Source organism: Leptosomus discolor, chromosome 24 (genome assembly GCF_034619465.1).
Source record: "Leptosomus discolor isolate bLepDis1 chromosome 24, bLepDis1.hap2, whole genome shotgun sequence".
In the NCBI taxonomy this organism is placed as follows: Eukaryota; Metazoa; Chordata; class Aves; order Leptosomiformes; family Leptosomidae; genus Leptosomus; species Leptosomus discolor.
This window is the reverse complement of record NC_141414.1, coordinates 8746227-8765877: the sequence shown is the minus strand read 5'-3', so window position 1 is coordinate 8765877 and position 19651 is coordinate 8746227. Positions and strand designations below refer to the sequence as shown.

Here is a 19651-nt window from a genome sequence, read left to right as displayed (position 1 = left end):
GGGCACCGCCGGGGCCCCGCCGGCGCCGCCCGCCCGCTCCCGCCTCCTGCCCGGCCCCGGCCCCCATGGGGGGCGAGCGGAGACCCCGCGGCCGGCGGGCCGCCCCCACTGCGCGCTCGCCCGACGGCGGCCGCCCTCGCCCCTCCTGAGCTGCTTGGCGCCCCCGCCGACCCCCCGCCTCCGCGGGGGCTCCGCGGCCCCGCCGCCCTCCCGCTGCCGGCGTCGAGGCGAGGCGCCCCCGCGGACCCCCGGAGCCCGGTGGGGGGAGCTCCCCCGCCAGGGGCGGGGAGACGGGCGGGGAGCAGGGGCCGGGGAGCGGGGGGGCCGGGGCGGGGGCCCGGGCCCTCAGGATGTTCCCGCACGGACGGCACCCGGTAAGTACTGGGGCGGCGGGGGCCCGGCGGCGCGGCTGGGCGAGGGTAGCGCGGCGGGGCCGCAGCCTCTAGCCGGTCCGTCTCTCCCCAGACCCCCCTCCAGCCCGGGCAGCCCTTCAAGTTCTCGGTCCTGGAAATCTGCGACCGCATCAAGGAGGAATTCCAGTTCCTGCAGGCTCAGTACCACAGGTGAGGGGCTGCGGGGTCGGGAAAGGAGCTGCGGGCGGGAGAGCCCTGTTTTAGGTGGGGGCGTGGGGCAGGAGGGGAGGAGACGGGGTGGCTTCGGGGGCAGGGGGTGGCCGGGGGTCAGACAAGGCTGTGGGCAGAGGTGAGCATCCAGAGCAGGGGGTAACAGGGACCGAGGGCATGGGGAGAGGGGAGTCCGGGCACGGGGGGAGGGTGTTGTGCAGACCGGGGGAATTGGGGCAGGAGAAGACGGAGAAAGGGGTCCTGGTGAAAGGAGCGCTTTGGGAAAAACAGGAGAGGCGTCCAGGCTGAGGGGTGGTGTGAAGCCGTGATTTGGGGCACCAGGTCTTGAGTGGGGGTCCCAAGGGGGAGACCACCCGCGGTTGGTTTCCTCTGGCTGAGCTGAATATAGGGCAACGTGGAGGGGACGGCAGCAGTGCTGTGGGAACAGAGCACCGGGTGGGTGCAATGGGCCATCTGGGGGGAGCGGGGGGGGCCGCAGAGGTTCAGGTCCCCCAGGGATGGCAACACCAACGAGGGGTGGGCATGTGGCACCCCCGTGGCCCCATCAGACTGCGGGGGGAGGCAGGAGACGCACTGCGCTTGCTGAGGTCATGGCGTGGAAAGCCAGAACTGGGGGGATGGGGCAGGAGTTGTGGGTCCATGAATGAAAACCGTGGATCCTCTTTGCAGCCTGAAGCTGGAATGTGAGAAGCTGGTGAGCGAGAAGACAGAGATGCAGAGACATTATGTCATGGTGAGCTACCCCTGCCCTGTCCCCCCTGCCTCCCCCAAAGCATTCCTGACTGCTGCCCTCCGGTGAGGGCCTGGGCTTGGGGCTCCGCTCACCTGAAGAGGCTGGCGGCCGCCCCGAGCCCCCCGTACCCGGGGGATGCCTGGCCGGGGCCTGGCTGGGGTGGTGGGGGATGCCTGAGTTAGGAAGGAGTTAATCGTTATTCCTAGCAACGGCTGGCTCTTCTGCTGATGGCTGCTGCCACTCGGTGCTGCTTGAGCCCAGGAATCATGCCATGGGTTTTGTCTCTTTTATTTTCTTTTTTTCCCTTGTCCCCCTCCTCCCTGTCTCTCTCCCAAGGCGAGGAGTGTTTTGGAAGTGATACGCCAAGGCTGGTGTTTTGGGTGGAAGGGGAAGCTGCCTTTAGAAGGAGCAGGGCAGGAGCCTTCTGCAGTTGTCAGTGTGGGGTTAACAGGCCCTGGCACCGACCTGCCGGGGGCACCAGCCAGCACCAGGCCTTCTGCCGACAGCCCTGGCAGGAAGGGGGGTAGCTGCTGGAAGGAAGGGAAGAGGATGGGAACTGCAGAGCTGGACCGGCATTCCCTGTCCTTCAGCATCTGATGTTATCGGCCCCTCTAGGGAAAAGTGGAACACAAATTATGCCATCCAAAAGGCAAACAGACCTAAACTTGGGCAACCCCTATCCGCTGGGTGATGACAGGCCCGTTCATGAGGCCAGGGGGTACCAGGCTTTATCGGCGTCGCAGGGCATGTTCCTGTCACCCACCAGCTGGGATCCCTTCCCGCATCCCGGCGGTTCGGGGATTCCCAGAGGTGGGCTGCTGCCTTTCAAAGGGGCTTTGCTGGAGGAAGGCAGGTCCTCCGTTCTGCCCTTCTCCGCGTCTTCAGGGGTGAGGGGATGGGATCTGCTGCTGTCACCACTGCCAGAGTCACTAGTGAAAGGTGTAACCCGACATCATCTTTGCTTTTGCTCAGGTATGGCCACCTGTGTGACAAGATGGGCAGCTGCATCAGGGAGTGGGTCTAGGTTAGGACTGAGAAGGGACAGGCCAGGACAGGAGGGGATGTGGGGGGCAACAAGGCTGGCTTACACTGGCTTAAACTAATGCAGAAGTTGCAGTGTAATAATCACAGATGTTAAGCAGCATACACTGTGTCTGTGCCCTACCTTGTCCCAGGCTTGTGGCATGGATCTCGGCCCATGGTGTGCTGGACCACGGTTTCTCATGGGCTGGGGGGAGGAGGGACCCTCAGCAGTGGCGGCGGAGTTTGGCTGGGGCGAGCAGGGGTGGGCTGGTCACGAGCCCTTGGCTGGTCACGGGCCTGTTGCTCTGGGCAGCTCCTAACCAGGTTGTGTTGTGATTTTGCTCTCAGTACTACGAGATGTCCTACGGGCTGAACATTGAAATGCACAAGCAGGTGAGTGAGGTGGGTCCAGGCCAGCAGCCAGGGGATGGTGGGGAAGAGGCCAAGGATGTAGACTTTGTTGGAAAATTACCTCCGTCGTCCCCGTGTATCTGTAATGGCACGGGAGATGTAGCACGGCTTTGTGCGAGGGACTGGCTGGCAAAGGGGTTCAGCAGTTGTTGGGCTGTGCGGTACTGAGTTCTGGTAGGTGCCTTGGGACAGGGCCTCCTCCCTGCCATCCCAAGGCACCTCTCAGAGCCTGGCGGTGAGCCCTGAGCACCTCCCCACAGCAGTTCCCTGGGGCCCCAGGCACAGGAGGGAATATGGAGGAAACAGCAGGAGCTTGAGCCCAGAGGCAAATGGATTGTCGTTCTTTTCTTTTTTTTTTTTTTAATCTCCTTTTCCTTTCCTGAAGCCAGAGGAGTGTTTTCACCCTTCCTTGGTTCCCCTTTTGTTCCAGCATTAATTTGCTTTCCCTCTTCAGATTTATCAATCTAGTCATCACGGGCGCTCTGCCAGGGAAATTAGTTTGGACCAATGCCTGACAAAGTGGCAAGTCAACTGCCATATTCCTCCAGCTGGCTCAGCCCCTCCAAGTTTGCTCCTTTTGTTAGCAGGGAGAGTTGCAGAGCCCACGTTCCTGCCATCCCCACGTGCTCTGAGCTCCGGTGGGACTGGGACCCAGGGGTGGCCCGAGCCACACGGGGTGACAGAGGCGATGGTCAAGTGGTTGAGGAGAGGAAGCCGTGGCCCACCCAGGTCCAGCTCCTGGCTCTTGTGTGGGCAGGAGAGGTCCGGAGGAGGAGGGGTGTCTCTGGCTCTTGGGGTCCTGCGTGGGTGTCTGGGCGGTGGCTGATGCAGCAGGCATGACCTGCGGGTGACCAAGGTGCTGGTGGGGCACGGGTGTGCTCCCAGGGAGCAGGCAGCCTTTGAGCGCAGCAGGTAAATGTTCCCTTTGTTCTTCACCGGCTCTGTGCGTGGTTTGACCTCTCTGCAATGCTGTCAGGGATTGTCGGAAACCCGAGATCAGAAAACCCTTCAGAGCAGCCAGTCCCTCTGCCAGTGCCAGGCTGGATTTGCAGCGGGTGTGGGGGAATCAAGCTTGCCCTCGGAGGTGCAGGTTTTCTTTTGGAGAGGCTGGGCTAGAAGCCACAGTCCCTTCCCTTGGGAAATGCCGCTTACCCGGTGGGGACGTGGCTGGGCTGTGGGTCTGTCTATAACCGCAGGCTGAGGAGAGGACGCGCCAGGTCCTCTGCATTTCCTCGTTGCTGCGTGCTGGGCAGGGGACAGGTACAAGAGTCTCTGTGCCTCTGCTCCCAGAGCAGGGAGAGCTGCCGGCTGGCCCGGGGCTTCGGCTGGTGTGGCGGTGGGGGACCCTGCTCCAGCTGGGGCAGGGAGGGCAGAGGAGGTACCACTGTTGGTGCCTCACAGGGCTTTGCTGGCACGATGTAGAGAGGGCTGAATTCGTTTGTGTGAATTTTGCATCCCCCTTGCTCTCTCCCTGAACATTGGACTCGAAGCCAGGGGGAGAGCAAGCAGCGTGCCGATGGCCCGCTGCCAGCGCTTGCGGCTCAGCTCTCCTCCTACCCTGCCAGCCTGCCCGCTGGCTGCGAGAGCGGCAGCCCGCAAAGCCAAGATGGGTTTGGGCTGAGCAAAGCCAGCTGGGCTGCGAAGGGACTGACAGCTCAGAGCTCCGCTTGGCCTGGATCCACAGAGGGATTTAGGAGTCGGGTTCCCTCCCGTGTGCCTGGGGGGGACCTGACAGCCTGGGAGGGTCCCACCGCCCTGGGCAGAGTCCTCCCTTGGCAGCAGCTTGGGAAATCCCAGCAGGGACGCCGAGGCAGCAGGAGGGTTTAGGCTGAGCGGGTGTGGGTGGGGAGAGTTTAACTCCTCCGCAGAGGCTGCGCGCGTCTGCAGGGTGCTTGGCTGCCCTCCTCTCCGCTGGAGGGGACAGGATGGGGCTCAGAGCCCTCCGGTCCGTGGTGATACCTGCTTCCTCTTTCAGGCAGAGATTGTCAAGAGACTGAGTGCCATCTGTGCCCAGATTATACCCTTTCTGACGCAGGAGGTAAGGGGGGAGGCAGGGGATGTGCACCTGGCTGCTCAGGCTTCTCTCGAGGCCCTTGGGAAGGGGCAAGCCCGAGTCCAGCCTGAACAAAGGCAGGTTTGGGGTGGAGGGGGGACCTCTGTACCTGGGCTGGAGGGGTGGGAGAGGGGGCCGTGCAGCCCCGGGCGGCTGGGGCAATGCTGGGACATGTGGTCCCTCGGGCCAGGAGCACAGTGTCACCTCCCCGCGCTCTTCCTTCCCAGCACCAGCAGCAGGTCCTGCAGGCTGTGGAGCGCGCCAAGCAGGTGACCATGGGGGAGCTGAACAGCATCGTCGGGGTGAGTCCTGCTGCCCGGCCATAGGCCAAGGCTCTTTCCTGCTCGGGGGTTCAGACCATGCAGTGCAGTGATGGGGGAAGCCAGGGTCTTCACTGCTTCAATAAGCCCAGGGCCGGTCCCTTGCGGTGAGAGGGTTTGTCATTGTCTCCCGAAGGTGGTGGATGGCCTCAGGGATCCTCCCTGGCCCTGCCACCCTGAGCAGAGCGGGGCAGAGCCGCGGCTTGGGCTCGTCTGCCATGTGTTGGGATCACACCTGCAGCGGGGAGGTGCTTGAGGTGCGCTGGGTGGAAGGGGCAGGCGATGTGACCCGGATTGTGCAGCCTCGACAGCTCTGCTCCCCTCCTTGTGCTCACTGTTGTGTCTCATCCCATTGCGCTTTGCATCGCCGTTCATGGGGGAAGCTGAGGGGTGCCGGGCATGGCTGCGGCTCTCTGCTCCCGGATCCAGGACCATTTGCTCTTTCTCTTTCAGCAGCAGCAGCTTCAGCACCTCTCCCACCATGCATCCCCCATCCCGCTGGCACCCCACCCCTCCAGCATGCAGCCTTCTAGCCTGAGCGGGGTCAGCGGCACCTCGGGGCTCCTGGCCCTCTCGGGGGCATTGATGGCACAGTCTCAGCTGGCTGCCAAGGAGGACAGAGTGGCCCAGGATGGGGAGAACAGAGGTAAGAGGGAGAAGCACAGCTGGATTAACCCTTCGAAGGCTGGCTGAGTCAGTGCTGGACAGACGTCCCAGAGGTGCATGGGCAGTGCTGGGAGGGATCCTGCTGCCTGCTCTGTTTCCCAGGGCTCTTCAATGCCTGGCAGCTGCTCCCTGGGGCCAGGGGGAGCGGCGAGCACTGCGAGTGACAGATCCAGCTAATTAAATATCTGCGGCCCCGGGAGGCTGGCCCTATTTCTGACTGGGGAGCAGCTGCCGTGCAGTGATGGTGTGCAGCGGTGCGGGGGCAGCTGTGTGTGCACCCCAGATGCTGGGCAGCAGGGCTGTGAGCCTGTATGCACACGTGGGTCTTGCCACTCCCCTGGGCATTTCCAGTGTATGTGAGGGTCCCCCCTCCACGAGGCAGCTGGGAGGGCATGAGATCCTCACCACAGAGAAACCCTCTCTATTTTTTACACCAAGGCTTACACCAGATACAGATCTGATGCCTGAAGCAGAGGGAATTAGGGGAAAATACTGCTGCAAGCCCTTGGCAGAAACTGTGGGAGCCACAGGTCTGTGGCAAGGAGTTCGGCAAGCAGAGCCTTGTGTGTGTGATGCCTTGTAAATAGCAGTAATTCCTCATCCTTATGGGTGCTGCCTCCTATCAGGGTCACAAAGTGCTTTACAAACATCATCAATATTTAATCATCGTTAAATTGGTGCTCTGAATGCTACTGGCAGGCCTGGGCCAAATTAATAACACCACCCAGCTTTGCTTGTCGTTGAGGTGCTGCATGAAGGAGAAGCTGCTCTGAGCTCAGTTGACTTTCTGCAGAGTGCAGGCAGCGGGTGTGTTTGCTGATAGGAAGCCTGAGGTGCGGACAGAGGGCTCTGGGCAGCACAGCCGCAATATGGACTAGAAAGAGGTAGTAAAATTTAGCAGCTGTAGCGATGCTCCTCTGGGGAAGGTGCTGGCTGCTCCCAGTGTCCCTGATTCAGGGCCTGGAGATGCTGCTGGGACAGGACCCAACAGTAACAGCAACTCTGGGCAGTGGAGGGGTTTGTTGCATTTTCCTAATGATCCAGTTTTGCTTGTGAGGTTTAAAGGTGGTGAAAAGCGCAGCAGGAAACTGCCTGTGTCCGCTCTGCACCCCTGTGCGCAGGTGTCTGTGGCATTAATTCTGTCAGCATGTCTTTAAGGATGGCTTTTCCCTGAAGGAGAAAAACAAGCTCCAGAAAGAGGATGGGAGCCGGCTGTGCTGTGCCTGCCTTAGCCCTCAGCACGCACAGCCTGGAGCTGCTCCTTGGCAGGGGCTGTGGCATAGAGCACAAAACCACCCGGAATAATCCCGTTTAAAAAAAAAAAAAAAAAAAAAAAAAAGAAGTTAGTTAAATGCTACATGTGGCTTGGGTTAATCCCTGGTGCTCTGCCATAGTTAGCCGGAGCTGGTGTGGATCAAGCTGAGCCAGGGCTGAAGTGCTGACGGCAGGCACCCGGTCGCTCCCCGGCTTCGTGCTGACCGTGGCCTCGGAGCAACCGCCCACACAGAGGGTCCATCATCTCCTGATAGCCTCTTGCCTCCTCTTGCCAGCAGAGACTGGGAGAAGTTTGTTCTCTCCAAATGCTGATGTGATCGTTAGGAGCAAAAATCAGTCAGGGAGGGTTTCTAGACCCCAGACCATAACCCCTTGCTTAGGTCTGTAGCAAATGCCTGGCACTTCTTCTCTGAGCTCAGGGAGGTGGGCCCCTTTTGTTGAGCATGTAAAAAGGCTTCGGACGGTTTCCAAGCAGGGCTTTTTATCATGGCTGCCTAAGGAAATAGGATGGGTGTGATTCAGGAGGTCTGGCCGGCTGACGGGCTCGTCCCCTCCTGGCAGCCTTGGACCCATCACCCCATCCAGGGAAGGGATTCCAAAGCTGGGATGAATTTCTTGAAAGTAGGTGGGTGGATGGAGACCCCCCCCCTGCTTCCCTGAGGAAGACCAACGTGTTCACCTCCTGTTAGACATCAGAGAATCCATGCTGCAGATGGGCGAAGTGGGAAATCATGTGTGATTTTTTTTTTTTTTTCAGCCCATGTCCCGCTGTCTCCTCCCGTGTCGCCCTGCAGTGCCCCCCTCTCCTCCCTATTCGGGTACTTGGGGCACAGCCTCTGCATTAACAGCCTCTTCCTCTCCTCCCCTCTGCCTCGCTGCCATGGACCTGCCTGGACACTCTCCCTGTTCCCACCTGGGCTCCAGAGCGCACCCCGAGCCGGGTAAGTCGTGCCGGCACAGCTGGCTCTGGCCTGGCTGGTGGCCTCATCTGGCCTCAAGGGGTGGGCAAGTGGTCAGGCTCTCCCCCCACAGGGCCCTGCCCGGCAGCCTGCCATCCCCAAGGCACTTTGAGCACCTCCAGCTTGCTCCAGGTGGGATGCAGAGCTGGCTGCCAGCTCCCGGGAAGGGCTGCGGGTGCTGGGGGAGCCCAGCTGCGGGGAGGGCACCCGGGGGCAACGCTGGGCTTGGCTTTGGGGCAGCTAGGCGCTGCAGCCGGCTCCCTTGGCAAGCGCTGGCAGTAGGATTTCCAGGAATGTTGTTTCCTGACCTTTCCAAATCAAACAGCACAGAGGTGGCCGAGCTGTCCCCTGTCTGGTGCTCCATCACGAGGGGAGGCAGTGGCAGGGACTGGCGTTGGGGTTGAGGGGCTACTTGGGGCAGGGGGCAGCTCTGCGGGCAAGGCAGGTCCATGGTGTTCCCTTGTGTGCTGCAGCGCAGGCACCCTGCTCTCCTTCTGCTGCAGGCTCTGGGTCTCCCATTCATTTCTCCAGATGTGTGGCCTCCTTTCCCCCCCCCTTCCCTCCCCAGCTTGGCGGATAAGGGCAGGGGACATCTCCCCCTGCCACCGTGAGTCACCTTTCCAGGCTGTCTGTGTTTGAGCACAAGGTAACTAGGGTGACAGGCTCCCAGGACTGGCCTTCCCCTGGGTTCTGGGTTTGCAAAGGCTCAGCATGGCAAGAAGGTAAGGGCAAGCCACAAAGCTGGGGGTAGGTGGGGAGAGGGGCTTGGGGCAGCTCTGCCCGCTCCTGCAAGCAGCGCAGGGGTCCTCACGAGGCTGGGCCAAGTCTCTGGATTTGAGGAATTTTGGGGTCATCCCTATTTCTCGGTGGAGCTGATTTCCCTAAGGGCTAGAAAGAGCCTCCTTCTAGGCCAGCCTGACGAAGAGGGCCCTGACCCACGTCCAGCCATGCATTCCCACCCTTTTTTATCTGGGACAAAGTGTCCAGCCCTTCTGCTGTCACCCCTGAGCAGGGCCCAGCACTTCTGCCCTGGCACCAGGGGCAGCCCAGTGCTTTTGGCGAACAGCTCTGCATGTGCAAACCCAGCTTGAGCCCCAGGGGTGCGAACACACAGGCTCCAGACCTGCTCCTGCACCCGAGCTGGTGTCTGCTCCGCTAGCACAGGCACGGTGGAGGCAGTGCTGAAATGCAGCCGTGCCTAGGGTGGAACAGAGCTGTGTTTGAACTCACAGTGCTTCAGGCTGGAGAGTAAATCCACCTGCAGTGTGGAGGGTGGGAGCAGCCAAGTGGCGAATATGTGTGCATAGGGATGTTGGGGAGTCCAGGAGAACATCTGAGCGGAGAATGTAAGACAAAGGGGCTCTGCTTCTTGTAGCCCCCATTCCCTTTGCTTTGCTGGCTTGGATGGGCTGTGTTTGCATCAGGGTTTTGTAGTTGAAGGTTCTGGACCACCTCAATTCAGAGTCTTTGCTGATGCAAGGATCTAAAGGTCAAGGGCTGCTCTTGAAATAACCAGCTCTGTCCTTTTCAAGGAGTTTCCAGTTTAGGAAACAGGCTGAACAGGTCCCCTTACCTAAGCCCAGTGCTGCCAGCCCCTCTGCAACCCTTGGCTGCACCCTCGCTTTTAAGATAGCCCCCCAGCCTGTCATGGGTCCCAGGTCTGTGACTGCCTTGCCAGGCTCCATGGCTGCAGTAAGCCAGAGCTCCAGCTCCTGGTACAGGCAGGGGAAGGAAGGGTTAATGAGCTCCTCCATTGAGGAGCAATTGGCATCGATCTTCAGAGGCTTGCGGTCAGGTGGGAGAGGAGGAGGGAGAGATGGTAGCTGTGTTGTGCAGGATGGATCATCCCTGTGATCCCATATACACCCAGGTACCTCCTCCAGACACCACCCGGGGGACAGGGAGCATCCTTTCTGCTCCGTGGTTCTGTGTCGAGGCTCTTAATCCTGTTGTGCTGGAAACAATCGACAGTGTGGGAGCCCTGGGATGGGGTGTTTTCTCCCTGACCCACGGCAGGAACAGCTCTGCAGGGCGGTCCTGGGAAGGTCGGGGAGTGTGCACCAGGAACTGCCCCGGCCCAGGGACCCTGGCTACTTGGGAGGAAGGGCAGCCTCTCTGGTAACGAGTGTCAGGCTCGTGTTCCTCTGGTTTACACGAGAGCCAGGGAGCTGCGGGTGGGCAGGCACCACTTGATTGCATTATCCTCCTCCAAGCAGTGCGTGTGGGGGCAGGAGGGCATTTGAGACACCCTTGTGTCTGCTGGCAGCACCTCGGGGAAGCGGCGTTTGTCCTGCTCAGCCCCATCCTGCTTCCCAGCCCGCTGGCTCCTGCAGCAGCAGGGTTAAGGTGAAGTAAACACGTCTCAGATGGGGATTTTCCACTCCACCATGACTTGTTATCTCCCAAAGGGGCGGATCTGCTCTCCAGCCGTGCTGGGGATGCTGCCTCGCTCAGCTCCTGGCTTCACACAGCCCTGCCTGCCAGTGGCTGGGCCAGGGCACGGCTGTCACTCCTCGTCCTCCCCCATCCCTGTCACAGCAGGGCTCGTCAGCCGGCTGGGGCTGTTGGCCCCCTGCCCCATTGCCCACCCCTCTGCTCTGTCAAGGAAGGGGAGCCTGTGGCTTTGGGGTTTTGGACAGGGCTTTATTCTCGCCCTCTTCCTCCTGCCCACCAGCCAGGAAGATGCTTTGCCAGGGTGGAGGCAGTGATGGGCTGATGGACCAGCCGCGCTCTCCCTGGGGAGGGGCTGGGGCGTGGGGCCTGGGGCCTGGCCGGGTTTGAGAGGTGAGGGGTGGGCTGGGGAAGGGGTGAGGGCAGCTCACTTTGCAGTTGTTCTGGGGCCAAGCTGGGAAAGGGAGGTGATGGCAGTTTGGGGCTGCATACAGGTGAGTCTGAGCACCCTGAAAATGGATCTGTCACACCAGGAGACTGTGGGCAGCCAACCCACAGGGATCATCCCCATCCTGCTTCCCTTCTCTCTGCCCCATCAGAGGTGAATGGATGAATTTGGGCTAGAACTCCGGGGTCTGGAAACGTTCCCCAGCCTTGCGTAAAGCACCAGAGTAAACCTCATCTCTATGCCCAGCTACATTTGGATCTTAGAGGACTCTTGACCAAGGGTACATGGGATGCTTGTAAGGGGATGCCACAGGTGTCTGCACAGAGGGGGAGAGTAGTGCCTCCCTCATTAGCCCTGACACCCACTTGGTGGGGGAAGGGGACCCTTGCCTCCCCAACTGGCTGTGGCACAGGTTGCACTGGTAGCTGGCTGGATGCTCACACCGGCTGGGTGCAGCCAGCAGCACTGGGAGGTCTCTTCTGGAGAAGAAATGCGTCTGTCAGGGCTTTGCAGGCTGTCTGCTCTCCCGCTGGCTCACACGCCTTCCTCTCCTCTCCCCCTCTCTGGCTCAGAGCGGTTCTGCTTCCCCTCCCGAGAGCCTGCAGGACGAGGAGCGGACAACAGGAGGCCCAGGGCTGAAGCGGAAGCGGGAGGAGAAGGACCTGCCTGGGCATTATGTGAGTGCACCAAGGAGTGTGGCCAGGGAGCTCTGTGCCTGCCCTGGGTGCAGAGGGCTGTAATCCTGCAAAAAGAAACGAACAAAATGAAGAGCTCTGGGGAGGCCCCTCAGCCAGAGGGTTGAGTTGCTGCCTGCAGGGCCTGGCATTGGTCCACGAGAAGTGATGTGCAGGAGAAAATGGGGTCTCTGGCTGGGGTCCTATGGGGCAGAGCCCAGAGCTTGGTCCAGCGCCTTCCACTCCTGACTGAGCCTTTCTATGTTTCTCCCCTCCTTGCAGGATAGCGATGGGGACAAGAGCGACTACAACCTGGTGGTGGATGAGGTAAACCCACACCCTTTAAGGGCATACTGAAGTCTTGCAGGGTATCCAGCTCAAGCTGTAGTCATCAGGTTTGGGACTCTACTTCCTGAGCTTTGGGGTTTGTTAGGCTCCAGGTCATTGTTGCTGGGTGGGAGAGGCCAGCCAGGACACGTGCCAGCCCTGCTCTGGTGTGTTGATGCCAGCCAAGGCTGATTCCCATTCGCAGTGCTCCAGGTTGAAGGTTGTGCCAGCCAGGGCTCAGCTTTGCCAGCCATAGACTTGGCTCCGCTGCACAATCCCGTTTCAGCCTGACTCCTGTAGCATCCCATATGGGGAGACTGATAAGCTGGGATGAGAGCCCCAGGGTGCTGGGCTTGCTGTTGGCAGCTCATGCCCATGGAGGTGGCAGGAGCAGGCAGGCAGCAGGCATGCTGAGCTGCCTTTGGCAGGCGAGCTCGTGGCATGCCCCCAGCCCGGCCCTGCCAGCCCCCGTCCGGGCAGCCTCCTGCGGTGCCCGGCCTTCAAGCAGCCTTGTCTTTACACACTGAGCCCGTGTCCGTGTCTCAGTGCAGGGGGTAAGCTGCATTTCAGTCTCTTGCAACCAAACTGCCAGGCACTTCTGGTACAACCTTCACTGACCACCAAGGCAGATACATCAGTACTTTATCCCAGCCCCAGCTATTTTTGGCAGAGATTATGTTTTTGGGGACATCCCTTTTCCTCCCCTGGAAGACTGGGAGGAGGAACAACACACGTGGTCTTTTTTCCTCCTGCCACTTCCCAAAACAAGCCCTGAAAGGAACATCAGCAGGGATTTCTGCAGAAAACGACACTTACAAAAACTGCTTGTCGGTGTAATTATGGTGATAAAAATCACAGCCCTAATTGAATGGTTATAGGAGTGCAAGAGCTGATGGGTGGCCTTGCCACTGAAATGCTGTGGAAGGGCTGCCAAGAGACTCTTTCTCAGTTCCTTGGGTGTGCTGGTCAGCATCCCTCCTTGTGAAGGTGTCTGTGGCCACCAGCATCCTCTGAATCTGCCATCACCTCTAATTTTGTTCAAAGGGAAAAATCAAGGAGGTGTCTCATCCAGGGGGCTGTGGAGCAGAGCTGAGGCCTCTAAGCAGGTGCTCCTCGTTAGCGTCACTCAGGCAGACGGCTGGATGAGCCGCTCGCCTGGCTGGCAGCGGGGAGCAGACTGGGGCTTGAGGCCCTGCTGGGCTCTGGGCCCGGGGGTGGCTCTCTGGAGCCCCTGTTTGTGCCTGCCCTCCTGCACAGAGGGACTGGGGTTCCCACTCCCCAGAGACTCTTCTTCCCCCAGGACCCCCCTTCAGAGCCCGGCAGCCCCAGCCGTGCACCCAGCAGCCAGTTCCCACCAGCCCGCCGTGAGATGCCCGAGAGCCCTGCCTCCATTGCCTCTAGCCAGAGCACGACGCCCCCCAAGCCAAAGGACCAGAGTCTGGTAGGGAGCAGCGTGGGCAGCCTGGGCTGTGGGTGGGCAGCAGAGTTGGGGAAGTGGCCCCAAATTTCTCTGAGGCTCATCTGCTGCAGCCCAAAGGTGGGCGAGGAGACACTGGTGCCGAGTGCTTGGTACCCACTGCCGGACTCCCCAGCACTGGGAGCAGAGGTCTGTGCCCTTGGAGGGAGGCTGATCATCTGTTAGGCAGAGGCCTGGTTCTGCAGGTATTTTCCATCCAGCTGCCTGCAGGATTCCCCAGAGCTGCTCTCAGCAATCGATTTTTCTTTTTTTTTTTTCTTTTTTTTTTATTTTATCCCTTCCTCCTTGCCAAGCACCAGCCCAATGCTCAGATTGAAACATCAGCATGTGGGAAGGGGGAGGGACGTTCCTGCCACTCCTCAGCCTTCCCAGCCACCACAGGGACCAAAGCGATGCATCCCCGCCATCCCGGGGTCAGGAGCCGGCTGGGGGCTGCAGGGAGCAGAGAGCGACAGCTCCCCAGCACAATCGGATTAGAGCAGACAAAGCGCCCTGAGCAATCTGCCAGCACAGCACGTAGCTTTTCTCTGTTATTAATTTTTTTTCCTTTGCTGGTGTCGACAAAATCCCCAGGCAGAAAAAGAGGAAGAAATAGGAGAGGCAAGAAAAAAGAAAGGAATGAAATAACTGTGGGGATCAGAGAGGCTGGTTCGTCCCAGGCATCCTCCTGGTCCTGCTCCATGCAGGCTGGGGATGGGGGTGCCCCCCACACAGGAGGGATTTTGCACAAGGGAGCAGCAAATCTCTGTGTAAGGGCCCCGTGGAGCCTTCTGCTGCTGGCAGGATGCTGTCGGGGTGCAGGATTATGGCGGTTTGGGGTGAACTGGGGCTTGTTTTGGGTGTTTGCACCCAAGGGGAGGAGTGGGGACATGGGGATCAGGCCCAGGATGGCGAAGTCCCTGTCCAGCTCTGTCTGAGAGCAGTGCCCCCTGGTGCCGGCCTCCCCTCCCGGGTGGTTCAAGGCTGTTGGCAGGCGTGTGGTGCTGGGGATCGCTCTCCCGGGCAGATGTCCGGCCACTGAGGCTGCTCTTCCCTCTGCTGTGCAGACCGACGCTCCAGCCAGTGCTCCCACCTCCAAGCCTTCCTCTTCCTCACCACCCCGTGACTCCCTCACGCCTGGCCCCGGGCCCAGCTCGGCCGCCCTGCTCCGGCAGCCCCCCACCAAGGCACCTACCGCCGACACCATCAGTGAGTGTCCAGCGACAGCGGGGGGGTCGCTCTGCTGCAGTCGGTGCCATGGGGCTGGGGCGAGGGGAGCCAGGATGCTCTGTCCCATCAGGAGAGCTGGGGGGGCCGTTTTGCTCCATGTAATCCAATGTATCGGCCACAGCCAACGCGTGCACCTATGTGCAATCACTGCGTACCTGACAGCCAACGCTTTCCTGACGGGCTCAGGCCCGCTGGAGGTGGTGTGTCAATGTGCAGAGCTCTTCGCTATGGGTGTTCTGCAGGGCAGGTGTTTTCTCTGGCGATCACAATTTTTCTCCGACAAGGTGTCATTTTGGTGTTGCTACATGAATCTCTGTGCTTCAGGGCTTGGCTGCAGGGGTGGAAGGGGTGGCCGAGTGGCGCCAACAGCACATGGGGATGCAGGAGGCCAGGACATGGCCAGTCTCCCTGTGCAGCTGAGGATCTCTGTAGGAGTTAGGGTCTGCACATGCTGGGTGCTGCACACACCCTGGGAGAGATCGAGCTGCCCCTGTCAATGGCTGCCACCCTCTGAAAGCACAAGGGAGGGGGATGAGGGCTCAATAGTGGTATCTGTGGCAGCTGGTGGTGAACTGGTCACCCCCCTTTTTTCTGCCTCAGTTTCCTTTGAAGGCATTTAGGGAAGCCTTGGGAAGAGGTCTCTGGAACAGCTTGGCCACTGCCTAGCCAAAGGGACCAGAAGGTGATGGGAGCAGGACAGCTAGCCCAAGGGAGAAATAGAGCCAGGACTGGAGACATTAAGCCCTTGTCCGGGCTAGAAAACTACAGAGGTTTAGTGAAAATTGAATTTGAATCGATTTCAATAAACCCTTGAAACCCTGGAGGTAGAGCCACCCAGACATCAACTGCAGGTAACTTGGCCTGGCCAAGACTGAAAAGGTATTGGCAGCAGAGATGAGGCCATTTGATCTCCCGCGCTGCGTCCGCAAGACGGGTCTGTGACTGATGGGACTCAGGGGCCACCCCTCTCCTTTGGATTTGGCTCCGGCTCCCAATCCATAACCGGCCTGCCTTCCTCCTGATCTGCTTGTTCGTGCCAGGCTTGGCTGGGCCCAGTGCAGAGGTGATGCTGCCTCTTGCTGCCTGGCTGCTGCCAGATGCCCTTTTCCCTCAGGTGATGCTCGCTCGCACCCGTCGGCCAGGGCCAGTGAGCGGGTCTCTCCTTGTGCAGCTCTCCGCAGCCCGCTGAGCATGTCCAGCCCCTACACGTCCTCCTTCGGGATGGTGCCTCACGCCAGCCTCAACGGGGAGCTCCCAGCCCCCGGCATGTACATGGGCATCCACCTCTCGCCGCAGGTCAGCGGTGCTGTGATGTACAGCCGGTCCCCCATGGTAAGTCGCCAAGGGACGGGCCCAATCTGCTGGCACATGTTGGCTCTGCTGCCTGTCCCCTGCTGTCCTGGGCATGCGCTGTCCCTGGCATGTAGTAGCTGCACTGCTGCAATGAGCTCAAGCCGTGGGGGTGCAGCCATAGGAAGGGCTCCGCTCTGGAGGTGTCTGGGTTGTGGGGCCAGTGGAGGCTGCAGAGCTCTCAGCAAAGGCCCCACTGGTGTGTAGCTGTGTCTTTGGGAGTCCATTTTGTCCATTGTCACTTGCATGTGGAGGCAGCAGCAAGCAGGGACCTTGCACAGAGCTGGGCTGGCCCTATCCCAGTGGCATTAGGGAAAAGGCAAGAGCCCAGCCTTTGTGTCCCCTCCTTTGCTCGTCATGTGCCCTTTGCTTTGTGCAGGTGGCTTTTGAGTCGCACCCTCACCTGAGGGCTTCCACCATCTCATCTTCACTTTCCACCATCCCTGGAGGGAAACCGTAAGTGTGGCTGCCCACAGGGAAGGTGGGCAGGAAGGGGCCGAGACGGTCATCACAGGGGGTTCTCCTTCCCCAGGGCTCATTTCTACACCCAGGGCAGGGTGGTAACAAGGAGCTGGTTAATTATGTCCCTTATTAGCCAGAGTGCACCAGACACCTTCCAGCTGGCTCAAGAGTGGCTGATGGGAGAAGTTGGCTCCTGCACTCAGGCATCATGCAGGATTGTTCAGTCTTCTCTTCTGCTCATTTCCAGCGCCTACTCCTTCCACGTCAGTGCTGATGGGCAGATGCAGCCGGTGCCTTTCCCACCCGACGCCCTCATCGGCTCTGGCATCCCCCGCCACGCTCGGCAGCTCCACACCCTGACCCACGGCGAGGTGGTCTGCGCCGTCACCATCAGCAACTCCACACAGCATGTCTACACTGGGGGCAAGGGCTGTGTGAAGGTGTGGGACGTGGGGCAGCCGGGCACCAAGATGGCCGTGGCTCAGCTGGACTGTCTGGTAAGGAGGAGGACCAGAAAGGCATTTTGTGGGGGCTGGGAAGGGGAATGTGCCCTTTTTTCAATGGAGGGGGACAGAGCGTCCGCTCATGTCTGTGATGAGAAAAGGAGACCTGTCTCCTGCCCACCCCCGCCCTGTGTGCACTGATCAGCTCCTTCACTTGCCTGTTCTGTGTAATCCCAATTCAGAACCGTGACAACTACATCCGCTCGTGCAAGCTGCTGCCTGACGGCCGGAGCCTGATCGTGGGGGGGGAGGCCAGCACCCTCTCCATCTGGGACCTGGCGGCCCCCACGCCCCGCATCAAGGCCGAGCTCACCTCCTCTGCCCCCGCCTGCTACGCCCTGGCCATCAGCCCCGACGCCAAGGTCTGCTTCTCCTGCTGCAGCGACGGTAACATCGTGGTGTGGGACCTGCAGAACCAGACCATGGTGAGGTGAGCCTGGGGCAGGTGGCTGGTGGCACAGGGCAGGAATGTGGAGGGCAGCGCTGGCTCTTAGGAAGCTGGCAGCCCTGATGGCCGTGACCTCCTCCTCTCTGTCCCCCTCTTTCCCAGGCAGTTCCAAGGGCACACGGATGGTGCCAGCTGCATTGACATCTCTAACTATGGCACCAAGCTGTGGACAGGGGGGCTGGACAACACGGTGCGGTGCTGGGACCTGCGGGAGGGGCGGCAGCTGCAGCAGCACGACTTCAGCTCCCAGGTAGGCACTGGGGCCGACCGGGAGCATCACGGAACTGGCTGGGACCTGCTGTGCCACTGCCTGACCCTGTCTCTCCCCCCAGATCTTCTCCCTGGGCTATTGCCCCACAGGAGAGTGGCTGGCAGTGGGCATGGAGAGCAGCAACGTGGAGATCCTGCACGTCACCAAACCTGAGAAGTACCAGTTGCACCTCCACGAGAGCTGCGTCCTCTCCCTCAAATTCGCCTCCTGCGGTAGGCGAGCACCGTGTTTTCTGCTTGGGCTGTGTGCAGCCCCTGATGGGTCCTTTTGCTTCCCTCCATGCTGAGCTCCCACGAACAGATTCCCAAACGCTGACCCCCTTTGTCTCCTGCCCCAGGGAAGTGGTTCGTTAGCACAGGGAAGGACAACCTGCTGAACGCCTGGCGGACGCCCTATGGAGCCAGCATCTTCCAGGTGGGTGGCAGGCATTTGCACGGGGGGAGGGGGGGATGGTGGTGGCTTCAGCCACTAGCACCACCCTCACACCCCCCCCCCGTCTCTCCTGTTCAGTCTAAAGAGTCCTCATCGGTGCTGAGCTGTGACATCTCCGTCAATGACAAATTCATCGTTACGGGCTCTGGCGACAAAAAGGCCACAGTGTACGAGGTGGTGTACTGAGTCCCTCGGCCATCAGGGAAGGGGCCAGGCCTTGCCCAAAGGCACTGGGGCTGGCAGAGGCCTCCCGTGCTGGGCCAGCCCTCCCGCAGCCCTGCTCTCCCTCCTCTTCTTCTCCTTTCAGCCACCAAAACAAGGCCAGGGCCTCGGCCGCTCTCCCCCAGCCCCGGTTGCTGCCTGGCAGTCACAGAGTCGAAGGGGAGGGCTGGGTGTGACTGTCCATTTGGGCCAGGTGGGCCCCCCCACCCCCCCCCTCCAGCGGGCACAAGGCTGGCTTGGGTGGCCCAGGGCCTGTCTGTCTGTCAGAGCTGGGGTCAGGGGGAGGTGGAGGGCCCGCGGGGTGACAAGATGAGGCCAAGAATAACCGAGATAGTGTTGCTCCTGAAATACTGCTACTGATTTAATGGCCCCCATTTTCTGCTGCAGAAAGAGCTGTAAATTATCAGTAAAGAAATGTATTTAACTGTGTTTTCCATCCCTTACTAATAAAAAAGAACAAAAGTGTGGCTGGTCTGGTGGTAGACTGGGGGCTGATCTCACTGCAGGAGCAATGGAAACTGGTCCTCAGGAAGCTGAGCACTGGCCCTGATCCCCTGAAATGGCGCCTGCAGCTGGGCCCGCAGAGCCAGGGCTCAGCCCCTGCCCACGGTGGCAGCTGGGGTGCAGGGCCCGGCGGTGGAGGGGCCAGAAGCAGGACTGCTCCCACCCTGCACCCCCTCACGGGTATGGAGCAAGGGGTGCCGCAGCTATGGCTTCCCCAGGCAGCACCGCTGGGCTCGCTTCTGGGCAATGGCAATGGTTGGGCCGTGACGGGGAGCTGGGGGGTCCAGGAGAGGCCCCCACCCTCCCTTGGCCAGCAGCCTCCTACGATGGCAGAGCTGCCCCTACCCTGACCCTGCCTGCCACAGCAGACCCAGCTCCAGCACTGCTGCAGCCGCAGCCCGGGGCTGGATGTGGTGAGCTGTGCCTCGGGCTGGGCTCGGGGCAGGAGGGCATGGCCGCCGCTGCAACGCCGCCAGCGGCACCCCGCTTCCCCGCCAGCCCTCGCCGTGGTGGCTGCCGGCGGGCTGCGCTCCAAGGCTCTCGGCAACAGCCCTGCTTCCCCCACGGCAGCTCTGGCGGGGAGCCAGACCGATAAGCCAGCGCTGACTGCTCACATCTCGTTTCCTTCGAAAACCGCTTCCTCCAGTGCCGGCCTCTCCCCAACACCCCGCAGGGACAGAGGCTGCTCCAGCGACGGCACCGCAGCCGCCGCCACGTGTCCTTCCCCTCGGTTGGCCATGCCTCGGCCCTGGGGACAAGGCAGGGCTGAGCACAGGCAACACTGTCCTGCTGCCAGGCCCCACGGCCCTGGCAGCAGCGCAGCAAGCGTGCCCCGATGCAGGACAGGGGCCAAAGGGGATGATGGTCCTGCCTCGGCTCCCCAGGTCTCACCCATCCTCACCCCCAGCC

The 19651-nt window shown here is 60.7% G+C and overlaps 1 protein-coding gene across 2 annotated transcripts; it reads left to right on the top strand.

Moving 5' to 3' along the window:
- The first annotated feature begins 350 nt into the window (after positions 1–350).
- Positions 351–18202, top strand: TLE2 (TLE family member 2, transcriptional corepressor). Of its 2 annotated transcripts, none has more exons than XM_086477423.1 (20): positions 351–374; positions 478–563; positions 1254–1317; positions 2689–2733; positions 4727–4789; positions 5032–5106; positions 5578–5770; positions 7990–8006; positions 11436–11540; positions 11820–11864; positions 13165–13305; positions 14388–14529; positions 15722–15882; positions 16280–16356; positions 16610–16859; positions 17048–17295; positions 17416–17563; positions 17646–17796; positions 17922–17998; positions 18095–18202. In XM_086477423.1, the coding sequence occupies exons 1-20, from the start codon at positions 351–353 to the stop codon at positions 18200–18202; spliced, it is 2220 nt and encodes a 739-aa protein (XP_086333549.1). The 2 variants fall into 2 exon arrangements, with proteins under 2 accessions (XP_086333549.1, XP_086333548.1); XM_086477422.1 differs by having other exon boundaries at positions 466–563.
- Positions 18203–19651: the final 1449 nt, after the last annotated feature.